Below are 22,977 nucleotides of genomic sequence, written 5' to 3'. Positions count from 1 at the left end.
GCAGGGCAAAACCATCCCTGAGAGAGCAAACAGTGAGCTTTCACTGCCACTGCCTCTGAGCTCCTGCCCTACAGACAGCCTGCCTAATCCCAAACCAGCTGTTCCTACAGTCTGTGCCCTAATCCCAAACCAGCTGTTCCTACAGACAGTCTGTGCCCTAATCCCAAACCAGCTGTTCCTACAGTCTGTGCCCTAATCCCAAACCAGCTGTTCCTACAGTCTGCCTAATCCCAAACCAGCTGTTCCTACAGTCTGTGCCTTAATCCCAAACCAGCTATTCCTACAGACAGTCTGTGCCCTAATCCCAAACCAGCTGTTCCTACAGTCTGCCTAATCCCAAACCAGCTGTTCCTACAGTCTGTGCCCTAATCCCAAACCAGCTATTCCTACAGTCTGTGCCCTAATCCCAAACCAGCTATTCCTACAGTCTGTGCCCTAATCCCAAACCAGCTGTTCCTACAGTCTGTGCCTTAATCCCAAACCAGCTATTCCTACAGACAGTCTGTGCCCTAATCCCAAACCAGCTGTTCCTACAGTCTGCCTAATCCCAAACCAGCTGTTCCTACAGTCTGCCTAATCCCAAACCAGCTGTTCCTACAGTCTGTGCCCTAATCCCAAACCAGCTATTCCTACAGTCTGTGCCCTAATCCCAAACCAGCTGTTCCTACAGTCTGTGCCCTAATCCCAAACCAGCTGTTCCTACAGTCTGTGCCTTAATCCCAAACCAGCTGTTCCTACAGACAGTCTGTGCCCTAATCCCAAACCAGCTGTTCCTACAGTCTGTGCCCTAATCCCAAACCAGCTGTTCCTACAGTCTGTGCCTTAATCCCAAACCAGCTGTTCCTACAGACAGTCTGTGCCCTAATCCCAAACCAGCTGTTCCTACAGTCTGTGTCCTAATCCCAACCCCAAACCAGGTATTCCCTGCTCAAACCCTGCTGTTGACACAAGACACATTAAGCACTGCCAGAAGGTGACTATAGAAAAAAGAAAAGCTTTTTTCCTTTTCATGGCTACCTCTGTGGCTGCACAGCTATTCAAATATTTACCTGGCTCCTTATAATTCATTAGAAGCCATTTTTGATGATATTCTCTTTGAAACTGTATTCCCAGTGCCCGGGTGGGGAGCTGAATTTGCATTACAGCAGTAGAACTTCCTGCCTAAGACCAACTCCTTAAAAAAAACCTTTTCTGGGTGTCTTTCTCCTGGCACGGGGCAGGGGATGGAGCACTGGGGATGCCCGTGGGCAGGAGAGGGAAAATCCAATGTACAGGAATAAAGAACATCTGTCTCCTTGTGTTGTCTGCTCTAGCCCCACAAGGATGTCGTGTACACCACTGACAACAGTTCCCTGTGAAAGGCTGTGGTAAAATCTTGAAAAACCTCTGACTAATATTCCAACAAGAGGGTTTTGGCATTTGTTTCAGGGCAGCCAGGATTTTCTCAGAGAGGAAAAGCTGTCTCAAATTTGGGCTCACTTTGTGCAGCAAGAATGATAATTCCTGTATGGATTTAGTAAGATACTGCAAGCATATTAAAGACCAGTGCTTAATAAGGCCTCAAAAATGAGGTAATGCAAATTTGGGAGGAAGCCCAGCCCCCAATCCCCCTCCCAGCCCCATTTTTGGTGTTTGTTGAGTCTGATTTTACCCAAGGGTGGCCAGAGGTTTTAATGAGTTCCTCTCCTGGGCCTGCCTCGCTGTTTAACGGGGCAGAATTGCAAATCCTGTCGGTGAAGGATCTGTTCAGCCCCTTGGAAGTGCCTGTGCCAGGGGAGCCTGCTGTGCTGCCTGGAACAGTCACTCTGCCCTGCTCCTCCCCTCCTGGGATCCACTCATGGATTTGGCCTAACACTCCATCCCCTGGGCCACTAGCCATGTTATTTGAATTGAATTTGGGCAAGGCACAGATAGGTCAGCAGAAATGAAGGGAATTAGCAAATTAGGAGAATCAGTTGGGAGCTGCATTCTCATAGCCTCAGGAAGCTCATTCCTGGTCCTTCCACACAGGCCCTCCTGCTTTGGGTCCATTTTCTGAGTAGCTGAACCTTCTGAAAAGTGGCATCACTTTTCAGATGGTCTGGCCCAGCTGTTATGGGAACTTGTTACTGGGACCTGAGAGGATGCATTCCCTCCCTCCTAAAGCTTTTCTGTAATATGGAAACTCCAGAGAAGAAAAGGACAGCACTCAGGCAAGTATGCAAGGTTTCAATAGCATAATAGCCTGAAAATCAGAAAATTGTTCTTTGCTTCAGGTTCCAGCTGCAAAAACCAAAAGATGTATTTTTCTTCCTGAAAAAAAATCTGAAAAAATCCTCACTTATGATGGTATTATCATTGTGATATATATCAAACCCAAATAGTTCCTTTCCTTCCCATCATAATCCCTCCCACAGAGTCTGCAATCAAAACATTTTGGTTATCTTGGCCTATGTGCTATTTGGAAACCAATTTATAGGAGCAGGATTGTGCTGTTGTTCCAATGAATGTTCATAAATCAAAATAGTTTGATGTTAAATACAGGTTACTGCATCCCAGCACCAACCACAGGGTAGATGCAGTGCATACAACAGGGAAAGCTCAGAAAACTGAGGGGTTTTTGACTCCCAGTCTGACCTGGGTGGTTCATCCTGATTGGATCCATGGGTTCCATGGTGTTCCTGCTGTTTTTCTTTCTGCTGAGAGACCTTGGGATGTAGGATGCTCCTGTTTGGATCTCCTTTCCCTGGACACTCTTCAGCTCAGCAGTGGGGAGGCCCAACTCCCTAACCCTGGGACAGTGGGACAATGGGACAGTGGGACAATGTCCTGCAGGTCCTGGACCTGCCTCTGGCCTGGGGAACTCCCAGACACTGGGGCTGGTGATACGGATTTGAGGCAAGCAAGTGCAGCTGCCTACACTGCAATCAAGCTCCCAACTGCAGGGGAAACACGGCAGACACTTCAAAAAGACTCTATTTATATTCTGCCCTTCTGGTAAATTCATTTGTGGGACCACTCATGCAAAATGCATCATGCAAATGAAACCGCTACATTTGGAATTAAGCTTATTTTCGTACTCCAGTGAGCATGAGTGCATTAGATTGTTTTTCTTCCCTTTTGCCTTGCTTTTTTTCTCTTCAGGTTGTATCCCCAGAGCACCTCTCTGGGGTCCGGGGAGGATGGCAGAGGCTGCTGGGAGCCACGCCAGTGCAGGCGCTTGCAGCCCCAGCTCCAGAGCCCACAGACTCCTGAGCAGCGCTGATGTGGAACTGATGAGTGCCTGGCTGCTTTACAGCACTGCAGCCCTCGAGAAAGCTGCTCCCTGCTCTCTGCAGCCTCACTGATAGATTCGTGCAGAGCATGGACAATTGCAGGGGAACAAAGGGAGAGGCTGCTGGCAGCTCAGGAAGTGCCCCCCTAGCCCTGCCCTGGCTCCAACAGCATGAGGAGGCTGAGTGAGGAGGGCACTGAGTGTGCTGGGCCCCTTCCCATGGGAGCCCCAGCTCTGTGAGGGGATCTCTGCACACCCACAGTGGTGATCATATCCCTGCATCCCTGTTAACTCTGCACACCCACAGTGGTGATCCCTGTCTGTGCACCCCTGATAACTCTGCACACCCACAGTGGTGATCCCTGTCTGTGCACCCCTGATAACTCTGCACACACACAGTGGTGATCCTGTCCCTGCATCCCTGTTAACTCTGCACACACACAGTGGTGATCCCTGTCTGTGCTCCCTGGTTAACTCTGCACACACACAGTGGTGATCCCTGTCTGTGCACCCCTGTTAACTCTGCACACACACAGTGGTGATCCCTGTCTGTGCATCCTGGTTAACTCTGCACACACACAGTGGTGATCCCTGTCTGTGCATCCTGGTTAACTCTGCACACACACAGTGGTGATCCCTGTCTGTGCACTCTGGTTAACTCTGCACACACACAGTGGTGATCCTGTCCCTGCATCCTGGTTAACTCTGCACACACACAGTGGTGATCCCTGTCTGTGCTCCCCTGTTAACTCTGCACACCCACAGTGGTGATCCCTGTCTGTGCACTCCCCTGTTAACTCTGCACACCCACAGTGGTGATCCCTGTCTGTGCTCCCCTGTTAACTCTGCACACACACAGTGGTGATCCCTGTCTGTTCTCCCCTGTTAACTCTGCACACACACAGTGGTGATCCCTGTCTGTGCACCCCTGTTAACTCTGCACACACACAGTGGTGATCCCTGTCTGTGCTCCCTGGTTAACTCTGCACACACACAGTGGTGATCCCTGTCTGTGCTCCCCTGTTAACTCTGCACACACACAGTGGTGATCCCTGTCTGTGCTCCCCTGTTAACTCTGCACACACACAGTGGTGATCCCTGTCTGTGCTCCCTGGTTAACTCTGCACACACACAGTGGTGATCCCTGTCTGTGCACTCCTGTTAACTCTGCACACACACAGTGGTGATCCCTGTCTGTGCACCCCTGTTAACTCTGCACACACACAGTGGTGATCCTGTCCCTGCTCCCTGGTTAACTCTGCACACACACAGTGGTGATCCCTGTCTGTGCACTCCCCTGTTAACTCTGCACACACACAGTGGTGATCCCTGTCTGTGCACCCCTGTTAACTCTGCACACACACAGTGGTGATCCCTGTCTGTGCTCCCTGGTTAACTCTGCACACACACAGTGGTGATCCCTGTCTGTGCTCCCCTGTTAACTCTGCACACACACAGTGGTGATCCCTGTCCCTGCTCCCTGGTTAACTCTGCACACCCACAGTGGTGATCCTGTCCCTGCTCCCTGGTTAACTCTGCACACCCACAGTGGTGATTGATCCTTCTGTCCCTGCACCCCTGTTAACTCTGCACACACACAGTGGTGATCCCTGTCTGTGCACTCCCCTGTTAACTCTGCACACACACAGTGGTGATCCCTGTATGTGCTCCCCTGTTAACTCTGCACACACACAGTGGTGATCCCTGTCTGTGTGCTCCCCTGTTAACTCTGCACACACACAGTGGTGATTGATCCTTCTGTCCCTGCACCCCTGTTAACTCTGCACACACTCCCCTGTGCACTCTCCAGAGGCCCAGTGTGCCCTGCTCACATCTCCTGTCCAGCTGATCTGGTCATAAGCAAAGAGCTAAAGAGACACTGCCAGCTGAGGAGGCACAGAGTGGGACGGGGGGAGCACAGAGAGCAGACCTGCAGCACCCCCAATCCCAAGTCCTGCTTTAGCTACAACCTCTTGCACATCCAGAGTAAGTTTGCTCCAGCACTGCTCTGTCCTGGCACTCCCAGATCAGCACTGATGGGTGCAGGGATGAAAGATGAATGTGACCTTTCAGACAGGGATCATCTGTAGGCACTTCAGAGGAAGAGAGAGCTGCCAGTGTGGCTGCAGGGAGCACATCTCCCACGCGAGGATGAAGCAGCACTCCCCTGTCTCCCCGCTGCTCTGTGGCAGGCACGGCACCAGAGATGGGGGATCCTGCCTTCCCTCTGCCTCCTTCCCCGGTGTGGAAGGTGGAGAAGCTCCCAGGGTCAAACTCTCTCCAGGAACTGCAGCTGGGGCCGAGCCCTGTTGGACACAGGCGGTGGTGTTTGGTGTCCGGGCTCTGCAGTGCACAGCAGAGTCTGCATTGCAGTCCCAAACTGCAACCTGCATCCCTGCCCTGCCCTGGCAGCACTGCCTCGCCCTGGGGAGCCTGTGCCCCAGAGGGCACCCAGCTGTGCTGCCCCAGGGCCAGCAGCACGAGGGAACAGCATCCCAGGAACTGCATTAGGAGACAGGAGCTAGGAATGGCTGCTCAGTCAAACTACGAGAAGTGAGGGAGGGAAAAACACTGATCTGCTTCCATCTCATCGTTTTTGGAACAAATTCAGTACAATCAACAGCAAATATACTTCAGCCCTCTTCAAGCACCTCCTGGAAGGGAAGTCAAGGAGCAGGGAAAAGAAACAAGCAGGGAGCTGGGCACTGCTGTGGGTGAAGAGCCTGAACCACCGCCTTGCGTTTGCTGAGCCACTCGGATTAGAGGAGAGGGAAGCAAAGCAACCACAGGCCAGGCCAATACACCTGGAGAGGTTTCAGTGCTCTGCTCACTCTCTGACTCACTGAGTCACCTCAGAAGGACACTTCTGCTTTATTCATCTCCACCTCTCCGTGCACTCCTGCCTGCGCCATCAAGCGAATGAGCACAGCGGTGAGTTCTGAGCACTGGGGCTGCCTTTCTCAGCACCTCTCCCAGTGTCATCCCAGACCTTAACAAGGATCTGCTCTGCTCTAGGTCCTTACAAATGATAACAGCACCAGGATGAAGCCTGAGATTTGTGAAGCATGCCCCAGTGCTCTCCCTGTGAGTGTGGGCTGCTTGAAGGAGGGAAGGGCCTCAGCTCTGTCATGAATTAGTGTTGTGACAGCTCGCTGCAATCGAGCCATGACTTGCATGGCTGCTTCCCCTTCACATTCCCAGGAGCACGCTCCGCATTAGATCATGCTCTGTAGCAGGCTCTGCTCCAAAGCTCAACACAAAGCATGGGGACAAAGATGAAATTGCCCTGACCAGCTTTCCTTGTCCTGAAAATAGGCTCTTGTCATGTGGAGAGAGATGTGGGGAGCTTTCTCTCTGCTTTGGAGAGCACGGAGACAGGAGAAAAATAACTGATTTTTAAGCTACTTGTAAGGTTGTGGCTTCACCCACATTATTCCTGACAACTCACCCTGCACCCTAGAATTCTTCCTGGGAGCAGCACAGGGTCCTGGGCTCGTGGGGATCTCGCTGTTCAGCAGACCTTTGCCTGCAGATTGCTCCTCCTTCCTTTTTCCCTTAGCACAGTGTCAGAGAATACAGAAAGCAAGAGGCTCCTAGCACATGCCCATGCTTATCTCTTTATTCAAGAGATAAGCACAGAGAAGCAGCAGATGGCAAACAGATGCCACAGGTTCTGCAAATCAGCTGTCTCCAGCCCTTTCCTCAGAGCTGTTCCTGGACCTTTGGGGGCTCTGAGAGGGCAAGCCCTCGCTGTCTGGCTGATTGCTCTGTTCACCAGCTACACAATTCCTGCAAGGGCCCCACCTGTACTCGCCCCGCTGCCAGCCCGTGCAGCATCTCCACACATCACAGGGATGCTGATCCCGGAGCCCACAGCCCAACAACCTGCAGAATTCCCTTGGGAAACTGCAACAAAGCACTAGGCCCCCACACGAGGGGCAGGAAGGAGAAGGGGCATTCAAGGAAAGCAGCTGGCAGGCAGAGCCCGGGGCTGTCTCACCTCCTCCCACTGGTGGATGTAGCGGATGAGGCGGGAGAGGCGCAGCAGCCGCAGCAGGCTCAGGATCTTGGTGAAGCGCACGATGCGCAGGGCCCGCGCCGTCTTGTACACCTCGGAGTCGATGCGCGTCTCCACGATCAGGAAGATGTAGTCCACGGGGATGGAGGAGATAAAATCCACCACAAACCAGCTCTTCAGGTACTTCATCTTGATCCTCTGTGGGTCCAGGATGATCTCGGTGTTGTCCTCCACCACGATGCCTGTCCGGAAGTTGAGGACAAGGTCGATGAGGAAGAACGTGTCCGAAACCACGTTGAAGACAATCCACGGGGTGGTGTTTTCATCCTTGAAGAAAGTGATGCCCACAGGGATGATGATCAGGTTCCCTACCATCAGCAGCAGCATGGTCAGATCCCAGTAAAACCTGGACAGCAAGACAGAGACATGTGAGATCAGCCCCAGAGCAGGAGGTCGGGGTGCCCAGGTCAGCTGCACTGATGAACTCATCCATCTCTGCTGTCAGTCATCCCCTGGGCTCTGCTGCTCTGCCTGAGCACGCACACTGCACTAGCTGCTAATTGACTAATTAATATCAGAGGAACACTCCTGCTCTGCCTTCGAGGGCTCACAAAGGAGCTGAGCCAGGGCTGGGCATGCCCACTTGAACACTTCCCTGGGAGCTGCCCAGGGACAGACTGAAAAACCTGTGGCTACTACAGGGCCCGCTGGGTAAGGACAGAACAAGGATTTGGGAGGCCAGAGTCTGTGTGTCAATAAAGCCATTTGGGGTTTAACCATCAGGCTTTGCTCCTGCTGTCTGATCCTTCAGAAGCAAGCCAGCACTGACCAGCCTTCAGGTCAGGTTCCTGCCGAGCCTGGACTCCAGGAGTTTAGCCCACACTCTACAGGCTCCCATGTTGTACAGAAACAATCAATAAAGCTTCGAGTCACATGCCTGGAAACACCTATTCCATTTCTAAGGAGAGTAACACCAACATTTAACTCCTGTTCCCTGAAGCACAGTCTCCAGGGAGCTTTTCTTCACTCCAGTGGCAGCTCTGTTATCCAGTGGACCCTGCCAAAACACTCAGTTTTGTTTTGAAGGTGCACACAGTCTGAGTAGAACCCCTAATTTATTTGTTTGGGATTTTTTAAAAGATTTTCAAGACAGTGTGGTCACAAGTCCCCCAGAGTGAGGACTAAAACCCTTCCCAGTATCAGAGCTTGTTGAGGAGCCTCACTCGTGCTCCAGTCCCCTCCAAATGTGTCACTTGTAGATGCTGATGTGCTGTGGGCTCACACTGCCAAGGTTCCAGCAGCCCCACACGGTGTACTGTGGGTCAGCCACTCCAATATCATTATTAATACATAATTAAATCACCACTTTGTCACAGGAGATGAGCAAACACCTCAACAGCACAGAGAGCATCAGTGTGACCCTGGATTGGCACTGATTTGCCAGAGGGAAGTGTTGGAATGCTGAAGGACATGCAAATGCTGCCCATCTAACTCTTTACAGCCAAAATCCCTGTAATGTTTCTGGAGAGCTGGATTTGCTTTAAAGACCCTCAAGCTCCACCTTGGTTAGTGGCTGTTTGGCTGGAACCTGGAGCAGGCTGAGCTGCTGCAGATCAGGATTTCCAAAGCAAGAGAGCTATGTGGTTTGTTAAACTCTTGGCAGGGAAACCAAAAGGGCAGAATATGCCTTAAAATCCTTCTCTGTCTGTAGCTTCTCTCCCTGCTAAGAACACTTTAAAGCACCTAAAAGCATCTTTAAGATTCCAGCCCTTGCCCATGTACAGACAGGGTCAGCAGCCAGCAGCACCCCACAATCATTCAGCAGAGGCTGATGGGAACTGAATTCAGAATAAGCAAAGTTATTCACTAACGAGCTTTCTAAAAATGACCTCAGCTCTCTCTCCCTGGCTCTCAAGGTGCCGTGAGGGGAGGTGCCAGGAATCCTCCCCTCAGTCTGCAGGTACAGGGATGCTGGCAGCATTCAGCAGTGGGATTTGTCCATCTGCCTCCAAGAGCAAGGCTGTGGCACGCAGCAATATGCATTAATATAAATCTGTGTTGTGAGCTTCCTTAATAAGGGCCTGAGATGATGCTGCAGCTTTCTCAGGCAATTAATCTGGATAATCGCACAATAGCAGGAAGTCTGGAAGCAGTGTGTGCATTATTAGTGAAAATAAATAACCTCCCAGCCATCTTTCATTTGCCTTAGGGAATACACAAGGAGATAGGCACAAAGAAAATGAGTTTTCCCAAGTTTCAAATTAATGGCATGAGCCTGGCATGGCCAGGTTTGCAGTGCTGGGAAGGTAAGCACCTTTCTTCTGAGATCTTTGCATTTTGGGGTCTCTTTTTTAGGCTGGGTGGTGATTTCTACACCACTGGAGTAACTGGAGTGGCAGTGGTAGGAAGGCTCCCAGTTCAAGGAAGGTGTTTTGGACACACAAGGCCAGTGAAAGCTTTCCCCTGACTGCAGCAGCCCCTGCTAGCCCGGCCTCTCCCTGTCCAGTGTGGTCAGCTGTCCTGCATCCTGACTTGCAGCAATTCCTGCGCTTCCAGCCCTGAGTCCCTCCAGCTCCTCCCTCTCAACTGCTCCTGAGCTGCCCCTGGAGGAGAAGCAGGGTGTGCTGTGGGCAGGAGAGGCAAGTGCTGAACCCACTGCCACGTGTCCCTTAGAGCACAGCTCTCCTCAGGGCTGCACTGCTGACTCCAGATCATTGTCATGGCTCTCAGCTCTGACCTTTAAAGCCATCACTTAAAACCACGGAAGGGAAACTTCTGTACCCAGTGATCCCTCTAACAAAGGTGTCACGGAGGAGATGACCTTGGGGCTCTAGGAAGGAGGCAGAAAAAGCTGAGGCACACCAAGAATTTGGCCCACACACCAACTGCAGCACCTGCCTTTCCAATGCGAGCTGCCTGGCAGTTAAAATTCCCCTGTGAAGATCTGCAGAGCTCCTGCACATTTTCATTTCACCCACATAGGAAGCAGGATCTGCTCAGGGTGGCATCAGTGCATTTAGACTTAATTAGACTCTCCAGGCCCGCAACACCTCAGAGGTCTGATACCATCCAAGTGTCATTTTGCATTTGCTCCGAGGAACATCTTTTCCCTCCCTGTAAATTACTGGCCACAATGACTAACGGTGCATGTGATGTATGTAAGGGCAAGCACCAGCTATTAATAACCCATGTTTTCTGGATTTCTGTTGTTCCTTTCACCCAGGGATTCCACGGAGCTGACAGTGATGAAATTGGCTCCGCTGCACCCAGGAGAGGCAGTTATTATCCCTGCCTTGCACACAGAGGAGTCACATAGCAAAGTGAAGAGCGTGGGATTTGTCCACAGAAGGCTGAGGCTCAGCAAGAGTTAGGACCTGAATCTCATTTTTGAGTCTAACCAGAACTGAAGCCATTCACATGGTTTGCAAAAGAGCCTAACAGAGATGCATCTCTGGGACATCTCCCTCTGATATCTTGCCTTCTTCTCACTTCTCTTCCTGTTTCCAAAAGCCTACATAAAAAATTAATAAATATGAATGTATTGTTTTATTACAGTTGACTCAGTGCAACTGAACAGCTCAGAGCACAGGGAACAGGCAGCACTATATAAACCAGATGTCTTGTTCAAACACCCTTGGTTTTTATACTCCATCCTACTCTCTGCACACTCCTTGGATCTGAAAATCACATTTTAACATGCACCACTACCTCGGATCTCTTAATTCCCGATGTATTATTTAAACAGAACGTATCTGAGAATTATTGTGGCACAGACACTTCAGGAATATGTGCTCCTTAAGCACTGCTGTGTCACTCAGCTGATGTGACAGCCTGCACACTCGGCAGGTATTCGTTTGTGGGTCTGGAATGCAGGACCATCTTTCTGCTCTGCCTAGAGCACACTGTGATAGCAGGCTGGGAATATTGCTTTTGGAAGTCATTTCTTACAATTAAATGAAATTTCCTTTCTCAAGACCATTCCGTGGTGCAGTGTGGGCAATTCTAGAGCATGAGCTCAGGAAGTGAGGGATTGGAAAGAAAGCATTGAATCCCAGAGGTGAGAGGCTCAGCAGCATTGCTGGGTCACAGCAGCACTGACACCCTGAGCATTTGTGGCTCCTGAACTTCTGTTCTGGCTTTGCAGCGCTTCCACAGTCCAGAGAAGACGGACTTGAGCGGCCTCACCTCTGAATTAACAAGGCTTGCTGTGTTTTTCAGCTCTGGGCTGAAGCACAAATAACAAAGCACCTGCCTGGCAGTGCCAGGGGCCAAGAGATTCTCCCCAGCAGTGGAACTGCGCTCCCACCCTGCAGCCAGCCCTTCTGACTGCCCAAGAACGGCTCTTTAATGAGCGCAGCTTGTTCAAAGCAAGCCCAAAGCCAAAGCCAGCTGCTGTCCCAAGGCTCGGTGCTGACTCCAGAAACAGAGTGCCACCTACTGAGTCCCACACGGAATCTCCATCCCCTGCCTGGTGGGGAGGAACTGCTCCTTAACTCCTGAGCTGATGGAAACCTGCGCTGCTCTCCGGAGCGGCGGCTGCCTTTCCTCTGGACTGCACGCTGCATCGGGTGGCCTGGCAGGAAAAGACATCGTGCTGCAATTCCCAGGAGTGCTGTGGGGCTGGAAATAGAAATCTCATTTTGGAAAGAGCATTAGCAGAGCTCAGGGTGGCTGGAGCCACAGTGGGAGCAAAGTTTACTCCAGAAACAGCCATTCACAGAGACAGCTGAACACAGACAGAGCAAGAGAAAAATAACAACAAAAAGATGCTTCCCTGCCTCTGGAAGCATTACTTCTCCCAGATAGGGGCAGGCTGTTTCTACTGGAGAGTTACAGCCTTTGCTCTGCCCCAGAGATAACGGGGGGAACACGGTGATTCACTGCTCCTAAACACACTAAAGGACATTTAACCAGCTCTGAGTCCAGCAATTCCCTTGTGGGAAGAACTCATTTATTTACAGGGAGTTTACTCAAAGACCTGTGCTCTTGGAAATCTCTTTGCCATGAACACTCACCAGAAAAAGAGTCAAACGAGTTACAAAAATATTCTGAGTGCTGTGTAATGGAAAAGGACCCGGCTAAAGGAAAAGACAAACACTTTTAATTCCTCCTGACCGATCTATGCAAATACTCTGCCATCCTGACTAAAGCCCCTGGGAGCACTGCTAATGAACCATGCATTCTGACAGCACAGGAGAGCCTGCTGGGTCCCAGCCTCCTGCAGAATTCCCTGGATGCTGCATCTCCTGCAGCCCCGCTGGCTCCCAGCTGCTCCTGGACTCAGGGACACCAAATCCAGCAGCACTGCCAGGAATGGAAAACCAACAGTGGGGACCCAGGTGGCTGGGAAAGGGCTGCACACACAGCTCCACCCCTGGGACAGCAGGAGCTTCCCTTGGTCACTGCAGAACTCAGGTTGGTGGGATGGGATGGGATGGGATGGGATGGGATGGGATGGGATGGGATGGGATGGGATGGGATGGGATGGGATGGGATGGGATGGGATGGGATGGGATGGGATGGGATGGGATGGGATGGGATGGGATGGGATGGGATGGGATCCCCCTGAAATCCAGTGTCCTGGCAGGAGCACAAGGCTGTGACAGTGCTGACACAAGCAGGTGGGTGATGGGGAGAGCTCCCAGCACAAAGGAGCTGTGAGCCTGGCAGCACTTTGCATCTGGATTCCTTAAAGCTCTTGTGCTGTCCCTGACAGAATTCCCATTGAATTCCACTGGCAGTTTTACCCGAGGCAAGATATTCTCCAAGGTCTGCACTTAGCCTTTGACTTAGATTATCTTCAATCTACATAATTGCTCACCTAATCTCCTCTGAGCAGTGCCCAATTCCAAACCATGCTTCAAGTTTAGAACATATGCTCATATTATTACCTTAAAATATAATTACATGGATTTCGCTAAGTGGAAAATTAAGGAAGCTATTGCTTATGTAATACTTGGAGATGGCATTTGCAGTCCAAGCAAGGAAGTATTTTCACTGCTTCTCTATCATTAATATTTAAATCTAACACTACATTATTAAACAATAATCAACACCTTACATTTTTCAAAGTAATGTCCAAACATTAATTAAATCCCAGCAGATATAATTAGGAAGGTATTATCATCCTATATTACAGGTAGACTATGACATACTAAAGATTAAAGAAACTTATTCAGAGCTAGAAGTACCACCCTGCAAATGTGGTTGTCTAGACTCAGGAGAGGTTTCCAGCCATCTTATAATCTATAATTTGATCAGTAGCAGCAAAGAGGAAATTTCTTCTCTTTTCTACTGTAAAAATATAAACATACACATTACTTAGAGGTATTTTTATTCCAGCAGTAATAGCTGACAATTTGCAAATGCCAGGTTTGAGGCACTGATGGATTTAAGCAATTATAAGTGGGTACATTGTGAATGGTGCCCTCTCTTTAAGTCACAAAGCACAGGGCACTGTATCAATGTGAGGCAGCTGAGCTGCTGCCTCCCTGCTCTGCACCCCTGCTGCCAGCCTTCCTGCAGGGATGGAGGCCTGGCTGACACCCAGGGGACCTGCACAGGCTGCACAGGTGGCTCCCTGTGGAAACCCAGCAAGTTTGCCAAGTGCTGCTGCTGCACCTGGGTCAGGACAAGCCCTGGGATAAATCCAGGCTGGGGATGAAGGGATCAAGAGCAGCCCTGGGAAAAAGGGACCTGGGGGTGCTGAGGGGTGAGAGCTGGAAATGGGTGAGAGCCCTGAATCCCCCTGTGAGCCCTGTGGGCAGCAGGGGAGGGCAGGACTCTGCCCCTCAGGTGAGACCCCACCTGCAGAGCTGCCCCAGCACAGGGAGGAGCTGGAGCTGCTGCAGAGAGTCCAGAGGAGCCACGGAGCTGCTCCAGGGCTGGAGCCCCTCTGCTCTGGAGCCAGGCTGGGAGAGCTGGGGGTGCTCACCTGGAGAGGAGAAGGCTCCAGGGAGAGCTCAGAGCCCCTTCCAGGGGCTGAAGGGGCTCCAGGAGAGCTGGAGAAGGAATGGGGACAAGGAATGGAGGGACAGGACACAGGGAATGGCTCCCACTGCCAGAGGGCAGGGATGGATGGGATATTGGGAAGGAATTCCTGGCTGTGAGGGAGGTGAGGCCCTGGCACAGGGTGCCCAGAGCAGCTGGGGCTGCCCCTGGATCCCTGGCAGTGCCCAAGGCCAGGTTGGACACTGGGGCTTGGAGCAACCTGGGACAGTGGAAAGTGTTCCTGCTCATGGCAGGGGTGGCACTGGATGGGCTTTAAGGTCCCTTCCAGCCCAAGCCGTTCTATGGATCCACGTGGCAGTGAATTTTGCTGGAGAATTCTGAAGAAGTGAGGACCAGGAAGGCAGAGCTGATGTCGAAAGCAATCCACCAAGCAGTGGGTTTGGCTGCAGGAGGGACCAGCTCAGTGCTCAGTGCCTTTTTCACCAAGCATTGCCTCAGGAGAGATGGTAACGCCTTCCCCTGGTGCGAGCTCTGCAGGGAGGGAGGACAGGCCACACGTGGGACACTCAGCACTGCCCAGGGGAGCTGCCAGAGGAGCCCCCAGAAGTTGCTGGTGACTCTCTCACAGAAACTCCAGTCACCGACACACAGCCACTCCCTGGCCTCCATCTCAGTTTGAAGGAGGCTTTATGAATCAGCCGAGACGGACAGTCCTGACCTCCTGCGACTTTGCTGGAACATCTTGGTTGTGTTTGCTGCCTCAGGAAACCCAGCACTTTGCATTACCTTTGTGCTCAAGCACCAGTCACGAACCACGCCCATGAAGTGTTCCAGCAGGTGAAAAACACAGCGCAAGGGATGCTGCCAGCCCTGCTCACAAGTGGGAAGTGAGGACGGGATTGAAGTGTGGTGGCCAGGACAGCAACAATCCAACTGCGAGATGGATCCTGCAAGGGTGAGAGAACTCAAATCCTCAGCTCGGTTTCAAGGATTGAGCAAGCCACATTTGCAGAAAGGCTCCTGGAGGCTGGAGTGCTGCTGCCTGCCTTGTGTCTGTCCCTGGATAATGAGGGTCCATCCAATCTGTGAGCTGCAAGGGGCTCCACAGGACCTGGATAAGCATTTCCCAAGGATTTATGTTCTACGTGATGAACACCTGCTCCCAGTCCTGGCTCTGCAGACAAACTGGAGCACCCAGAACCAAATCCTCCTGCACTTTTATTCCCAATCACACTGAACCATACCCATGGCACAAGGCTCAGGAAAATCCCGGTGGATTTGGCCTCACGGAGTCACTGCCCGCTGCCCTCGGCTCCCGCTGCCTTCCTGCCTGCAGATACCAGCCTAACCAATTAAAGCCTATCTTAAATCTATACTTAGAACCCAATCTTCCCAGAAAGGTAAAAATAAACAAGATTTCATTTCTCTCACAGAACCAGAGATAGCCACAAGAGACTCGGTTTGTTCCGGCTCTAAATTTGGAGCATGGAGGCCAATAGAGCACACATCCCATTTCCGACTAAAGCAGCATTATTAATATTTTCTCACTTGCTTGGACACAGCTATTAATATCTCATGGAGAATTCCCCTGCAATGAGCTGCAGAAGCAGTGCAATTTTTATGGTACTACTCCTAGGAAAGCTTATCCCCTCTCTGTCTGAAGGCCCAAAGGAGCAGCATTTACACACTGAACCCAGATAATTTACTGCTGTTCTCACAGCACCACCCAGGTGAGCACAGCCATAAACTGTCCTGCAGCAGGAATTCACTGCAGCAAGGGCTGGAGACAGCATGTGAGGGTGGAACGGTGCAGATTCCCTGGGAGGTTTGCAGGATTCCTTGGGAAGGGAAGCAGGACAGTGCAGCCCCATGTCTGGAGGACTCCTGTCCCCAGGGAAAGTCAGACCATTTTGGGATCCCTGCTGAGGGAAGGTTCCCTCCTCACCCACACCATTGCACATGGTTTCACTCCATGGCTGGCTCACCAAACCCCAGCAGAGGGAACCTCCCACCCCACACCCTCCATGGGTAGAGAACTCAGCAGCACATTCTGTTTGCAGCATAGAGCCAAGGCTGCACAGACAGGAAAGCTGAGTTAGCCTCTCTTCATGTCCCACCCTTCTGCACTCATAAACATTTGTGGATTCCCCTCTCCCTGCCCACCTGCAGCTGAATCCCAGGGGTCTCCAAGGTGCTGGATGTGTATTGATTGCAGAGTTCCCAGAATACATTATGCATGAGCTGCCATGCTCAGGGCCCGGCAATTCCGCACCGTTTGATCTCCTGAAATCTCCTGCTTGTATGAATATGGAAAAGTTCCTCTTTGTTTGCTGCCCATTGATCCAGACATTGACCCTTCTCCTGTGTGCATTTATCTCTGATGATTTAATAATGAAAAAGACCAATAAAGTGAGGAAGGGAAGGAAGCCCCTTCAAGGGGACCTATTGCCATGGAAACGTGCCATATGTTGCTGTTGTAGAGAAGGGATGGATCAATAGGGGCTGCAGCCTCCAAGCCATCAGGAACATGCTGTGGAATGTGAAGGATTAAAACCCAAAGACATGCATAAGTTGTGACATGATGAAGTTCAGGCCCTGGCCCACGTCCACCATCGGTGAGTCAAAGCCCAGCGCTCGGCAGGTGGGCAGGGAGGAGCTGCACCAGGCAGCTCTGAGCTGCCTCAGAGAGCAGCAGGACTGGGGAAGGACTTGGTTTCTACACAGGGATAGGAAGGAAAATGATTCTCTGTAGATGTTGTAGATGTATATCATATATGATATCTATCATATCTGTCATTTAATCACAGAATCAGAGTGGTTTGGGTTGAAGGGACTTTAAATCCCATCCAGTGCTATCCCCTGCCATGGGCAGGGACACCTTCCACTGTCCCAGGGTCCTTCAAGCTGGCCTTGGACACTGCCGGAGATCCAGGGGCAGCCAGAGCTGCTGTGAGCACCCTGTGCCAGGGCCTCACCTCCCTCGCAGAGAGGAATTCCTTCCCACTATCCCATCCATCCCTGCCCTCTGCCAGTGGGAGCCATTCCCTGTGTCCCTTCACCCCTTGTCAATTGTCTCTCTCCATCTCTCTTGTCACCTCCTTCAGGCCCTGCAAGGCCACACTGAGCTCACCCCAAAGCTTCTCCTCTCCAGGTGAACAATCCCAGCTGTGCCAGCCTTTCCTCCCAGCAGAGCTGCTCCATCCCTCTGCTCATCCTGGAGCCTCCTCTGGCCTGGCCCCAGCAGCTCCAGGCGCTCCCTGTGCTGGGCCTGGGGCAGCTCTGCAGGTGGGGTTTCACCTGAGCACAGGGCCAGAGTTCTGCTCTGCCCTGCTGCCCACAGTGGGGCTCAGCCCAGGACAGGGGGCTCTGGGGATGTCTCTTAGTTCAGAGCTGCTCCAAGTGTGGCACAGGACACATGACACACCAGGGACCCTCCACACTCATCTCCTCGGGAAATCACATGGATGACAGGCTGGCTTCTAAAGTATTTTGTGTTGACGTGTATGTCTTGATATAATATGGGTTTGTGTGAGCTGAGGATGTCACTCTCATCACTAGGAAGCCAAATGTACTAAAATTATACACCAAAATAAGGCAGAGAAATGACATGAGTCACACAACTAGGTAAGAATCACAGTTTGGGGAGTGGGGGGTGTGGAGGGGATGGACACTGCAGTGCTTGCTGTGAGCTGTTGGTTTGTCTTGCACTGACATATTTATGCCCTCATGCTCTGCAGCTGTCCCCAAGGAAGTGACAAACCCTGCCAAAGTCATCTGCCAGCTGAGAACAAGACTTCCCACCACCCAAGATGCTAAAAACATTCCTCCTGGGCATTGCTGTATCCCAGCTCCTGAGGGTTGGGACTCACAGCTCCAGGGCCCCCAAAGGAAAGTCTCCTAATGGCTTCCCACTGGCAGAGGGCAGGGATGGATGGGATATTGGGAAGGAATTCCTGGCTGTGAGGGTGGGCAGGCCCTGGCACGGGGTGCCCAGAGCAGCTGGGGCTGCCCCTGGATCCCTGGCAGTGCCCAAGGCCAGGCTGGACAGAGCCTGGAGCAGGCTGGGATGGTGGAAGGTGGCCCCCAAACCATCCTGGAATTCTGTGATCATTCCAACATCCAGGCTCTCCTTAAGACTCCAGAGCCCAGGTCTGGGATATCTGCCATGACCTCTGAACCATCCCCACAGGTAAGTGACCCAGGTAACATCTGTGTGTGTGCCCAGCTCAGCACTGGGTCACTCCCATCAGCCACCCCAAAAGGAAAGCCCAAAAAGCACCCGGAGCACTCCCTGTGCCTGAGGATGGATCCATCCATTTATTCCACCTCTGCTCCCAGGCACACACACTTTCTCAGTCTCTCTCCAGCTTCCACAGTTCCCATGATTTATGTCTGGGACAAGCTACAGCATCTGCCAGACCTCAGCAGCGTGCACACATTGCTGCTGTGTGAGCCCTGGGTACGCCAGATGGGGCAGGGAGAACAGTCAGACCTCTTTCCTGGGCCATGGCAGCACGGGAATGCTCAAAGCTGCCACAAAGAGGTGACAGAAAGCAGGCTGGGGTATTCCAGTGGTCTCCTGGAATGATCATATTCAAAGCTGCCTCTCTCTAAAGGCTCCTAACCTCCTAAAGCACATGTTCAGTGAGGACAGGGAAAGCCAGAGTGACAGAAGGTGTTGGCTGCATGTGGCTGTCACCCCAGCAAGGACAGCTCACCCTGAGGGCTACACAAGAACTCCTGGAGGACAGGGGTCACTCCCAGTCAAACCCCTTCTTTCCCGAGTGTGGCTTTGGAGTTAAACACACTCTGGCCAGCAGGGATGGGCAGATTTTGAGTGTGGATTTTCTGCACACACTGAATGTGGCTCAAGCCTTGGAGGCAGTGCCAAAGGATCAATGTTTAAGGAGCGTGGATTGAGATGGATGGATGGATGGATGGATGATGGATGATGGATGGATGATGGATGGATGATGGATGGATGATGGACGATGGATGATGGATGGATAATGGATGGATGGATGGATGGATGGATGGATGATGGATGGATGATGGATGATGGATGGATGATGGATGGATGATGGATGGATGATGGATGATGGATGGATGGATGATGGATGGATGATGGATGGATGATGGATGATGGATGGATGATGGATGGATGATGGATGGATGGATGGATGGATGGATGGATGGATGATGGATGGATGATGGATGGATGGATGGATGGATGGATGGATGATGGATGGATGGATGATGGATGATGGATGGATGATGGATGATGGATGGATGATAGATGGATGATGGATGGATGATGGATGATGGATGGATGATGGATGGATGATGGATGGATGATGGATGATGGATGGATGATGGATGGATGGATGGATGATGGATGGATGGATGATGGATGGATGGATGATGGATGGATGATGGATGGATGGATGGATGGATGGATGGATGGATGGATGGATGGATGATGGATGATGGATGATGGATGGATGGATGATGGATGGATGGATGGATGGATGGATGATGGATGGATGATGGATGGATGGATGGATGGATGGATGGATGGATGGATGATGGATGGATGATGGATGATGGATGGATGATGGATGGATGATGGATGGATGATGGATGGATGATGGATGGAGGATGGATGGATGGATGATGGATGATGGATGATGGACAGATGGATGGATGGATGATGGACGGATGGATGGATGGATGATGGATGGATGATGGATGGATGATGGATGGATGGATGATGGATGGATGGATGATGGATGGATGGATGGATGGATGGATGGATGATGGATGGATGATGGATGGATGGATGGATGGATGGATGGATGGATGATGGATGGATGGATGATGGATGGATGATGGATGGATGATGGATGATGGATGGATGATGGATGGATGGATGGATGGATGGATGATGGATGGATGGATGGATGGATGGATGGATGATGGATGGATGATGGATGGATGATGGATGATGGATGGATGATGGATGATGGATGGATGATGGATGGATGATGGATGGATGATGGATGATGGATGGATGATGGATGATGGATGGATGATGGATGGATGATGGATGGATGATGGATGATGGATGATGGATGATGGATGGATGGATGGATGGATGGATGGATGGATGATGGATGGATGGATGGATGGATGGATGGATGATGGATGGATGATGGATGGATGATGGATGATGGATGGATGATGGATGATGGATGGATGATGGATGGATGATGGATGGATGATGGATGATGGATGGATGATGGATGATGGATGGATGATGGATGGATGATGGATGGATGATGGATGATGGATGATGGATGATGGATGGATGGATGGATGGATGGATGGATGGATGGATGGATGATGGATGATGGATGGATGATGGATGGATGGATGGATGATGGATGGATGGATGGATGGATGGATGATGGATGGATGGATGGATGGATGGATGGATGGATGGATGGATGGATGATGGATGATGGATGGATGGATGATGGATGATGGATGGATGGATGGATGGATGGATGGATGGATGGATGGATGGATGGATGATGGATGATGGATGATGGATGATGGATGATGGATGATGGATGGATGGATGGATGATGGATGGATGGATGATGGATGGATGGATGGATGGATGGATGATGGATGGATGGATGGAGCATATGCCATGTTGTGTTTTGGACCTTCAGCTCCTTGTGATTACTTTCTGGGAATCGTCACAGGTTTACATCCTTGTTTTAGCCCTGGTGGGAAATGTCCATGCTGGCACCACTGCTCTGGACAAAGTTCACACCCAGTGATGCCAGAGCCTCTTTCCATGGGGAAGGAGTGGGGTGGAGGGAGTAAGGCACCTGAAAAGGGAACGAGGCACTGCCTGTGTGTACTTCACCTTCCAAAGCACAAAATGCTTCTCCTGCCCAGCTCTCCTGCTGCTCACATCAGACTCTTGTTTGTAATGAGTTATGCAGGCTGCAATGGAGCCTCAAATGACTACAATGAATTCTCAAAAAGACTAATGCTGCTGGGATCTTGGGGCTATTCAGGTAGCCCAGACCCCAGACAAGAGATGAATCACCTTCTAAAAATGCAGCAGTTAAGAAAAAAAAAAAAAAAAAAAAGTCCAATTGCTTCTGATTATTTTCAGTCTCAGAAGAAACATACTGTACAGGCTGTGCTTACCTAAGGCATCCACGTGAATCCACTATCCCTCCCCCTGGAATGGCTGCTGAATTAATCACTGCCTGTACTGAAACACTGAGGAGCTCCCCAGAGACTGGCTCCCTTCTGACCTCAAAGCTTTTTAGGGCAGGTGGCTGAGTCTCCCCCCAGTGGCATCTACCAGCTGGGGAAACTGAGGCACAGAGGGGCGGATATTCCAGAGGGCCTCACTCCCTCAACAGATCGGAGAGACCAGGAATTCTGCCATCCAGTCCGGTGTCTTAAGGGCACTCAGCTCTGAGCTTCACATCCTCCAAAGCCCCTTCTGGCTCCTGAGGAACTGTCACTGTCCCTCCAAATGTTCCTGCGCTGGGCTGAAATGAGGAGACCCAGCAGGAGCTGAGGGAAAAGGAGCAGGGCTTGGTGCACACTCTGGGACAGCAGAATGAAAAATTCAGACAGTGGACATGTAAAATACATTCTCCCCAGAAAGGACAGACATCCACTGCCCACAGAGGATGCTTTGAACACCAGTTAGATGCAATATTAAGAATTCAGGGGCCACATTCGGGACATTTAAGGTCTTTTGCCTCCTGTCAGGCTGGCAGGAGGAAATTGGGCTTTTCACCTGCCTGTGTGGCATGGAATGTGCTCCACACACTCCTGGAAAGGAGCATGGGAGCATGTGCTGGGGATCCAGGCACTTCCAGCCCCTCCCTGCCCTTTGCCAAGGCCTGGGATGCTGCTGCATCTCTCCTGCTTTTTCCAGGACTCGCTACAAATTTTCTGACCTGTGGTGTGGTGGGGGTTCTCCTTTATCAAAAGTTGCAGGGTCTGTGACCCACAGAGTCCTCTCCAGCCATTTGTTCCCAACAAGAAACACTCCAGAGCAAGCTGGAGCTGCAGCCTCTCCTCAGTATCCCAAATCCCCATCAGGACACACGGGGTTCTGCAAACTTGTTGTGACTCTGCTGTGCAGCGCTGCTCCTCCAACACACACAGTGCCAGGGACAGGCAGACAAACAGTGATGGGCACCAAGAAAAATGCTCAGATAAATCTTTTCCACTGTGGGCTGGACTTGCCCTGCTCTATTTAAGTCAATGGAACAAAGCCATTGAGCCCTGGGGGAGCAAGTGCCAGCCCTAAATCATTTCTTTGATTAATTGTTCTTGGGAAGGAAGAATTCATTAAGCATTCCGCTCAGCAATTAGAAATAAATATATTTTTAGAATGAACCACCTGCCAGAAACAAGTTGTTTCAGAAATATATTCAGCTTGATGCATTTTCCATCAATACAGAAGGAGGAGGCTCCAGCCTGCCGGAGGGACAGGCTGGGAAAGGGACACTGCAGGGACAGGCAGGACAGGGCTGTCGCTGAGGAGCTCCTTGTGATGTCTGCACCACTCAGCTTCAGTCTGCATGAGCAACCCGAGAGGAAACAAAGGAGTTTTTCTCTATATTCCTATTCCAGCCATAAGCTGGGAATAGATCTCCCTGCTATTTCACAGGAATATGACAAAGCCATTCTTACACACAGCTGGGGCAGA

At 51.2% G+C, this 22,977-nt stretch overlaps 1 protein-coding gene across 1 annotated transcript in view; it reads right to left on the bottom strand.

Moving 5' to 3' along the window:
- The window catches only part of HCN4 (hyperpolarization activated cyclic nucleotide gated potassium channel 4), a 91,155-nt gene that overhangs the window by 53,733 nt on the left and 14,445 nt on the right, over positions 1 to 22,977 (bottom strand). Inside the window, exon 2 of the mRNA XM_058847054.1 lies at positions 7,254 to 7,677. Coding sequence (XP_058703037.1) covers positions 7,254 to 7,677 — 424 coding nt within the window. The remainder of the gene's footprint in view (positions 1 to 7,253; positions 7,678 to 22,977) is intronic.

The sequence above is a fragment of the Poecile atricapillus genome, chromosome 11 (assembly GCF_030490865.1).
Source record: "Poecile atricapillus isolate bPoeAtr1 chromosome 11, bPoeAtr1.hap1, whole genome shotgun sequence".
NCBI lineage: Eukaryota > Metazoa > Chordata > Aves > Passeriformes > Paridae > Poecile > Poecile atricapillus.
Note: the sequence above shows the minus strand (reverse complement) of the source record. Positions and strands in the feature narration are given on the sequence as shown.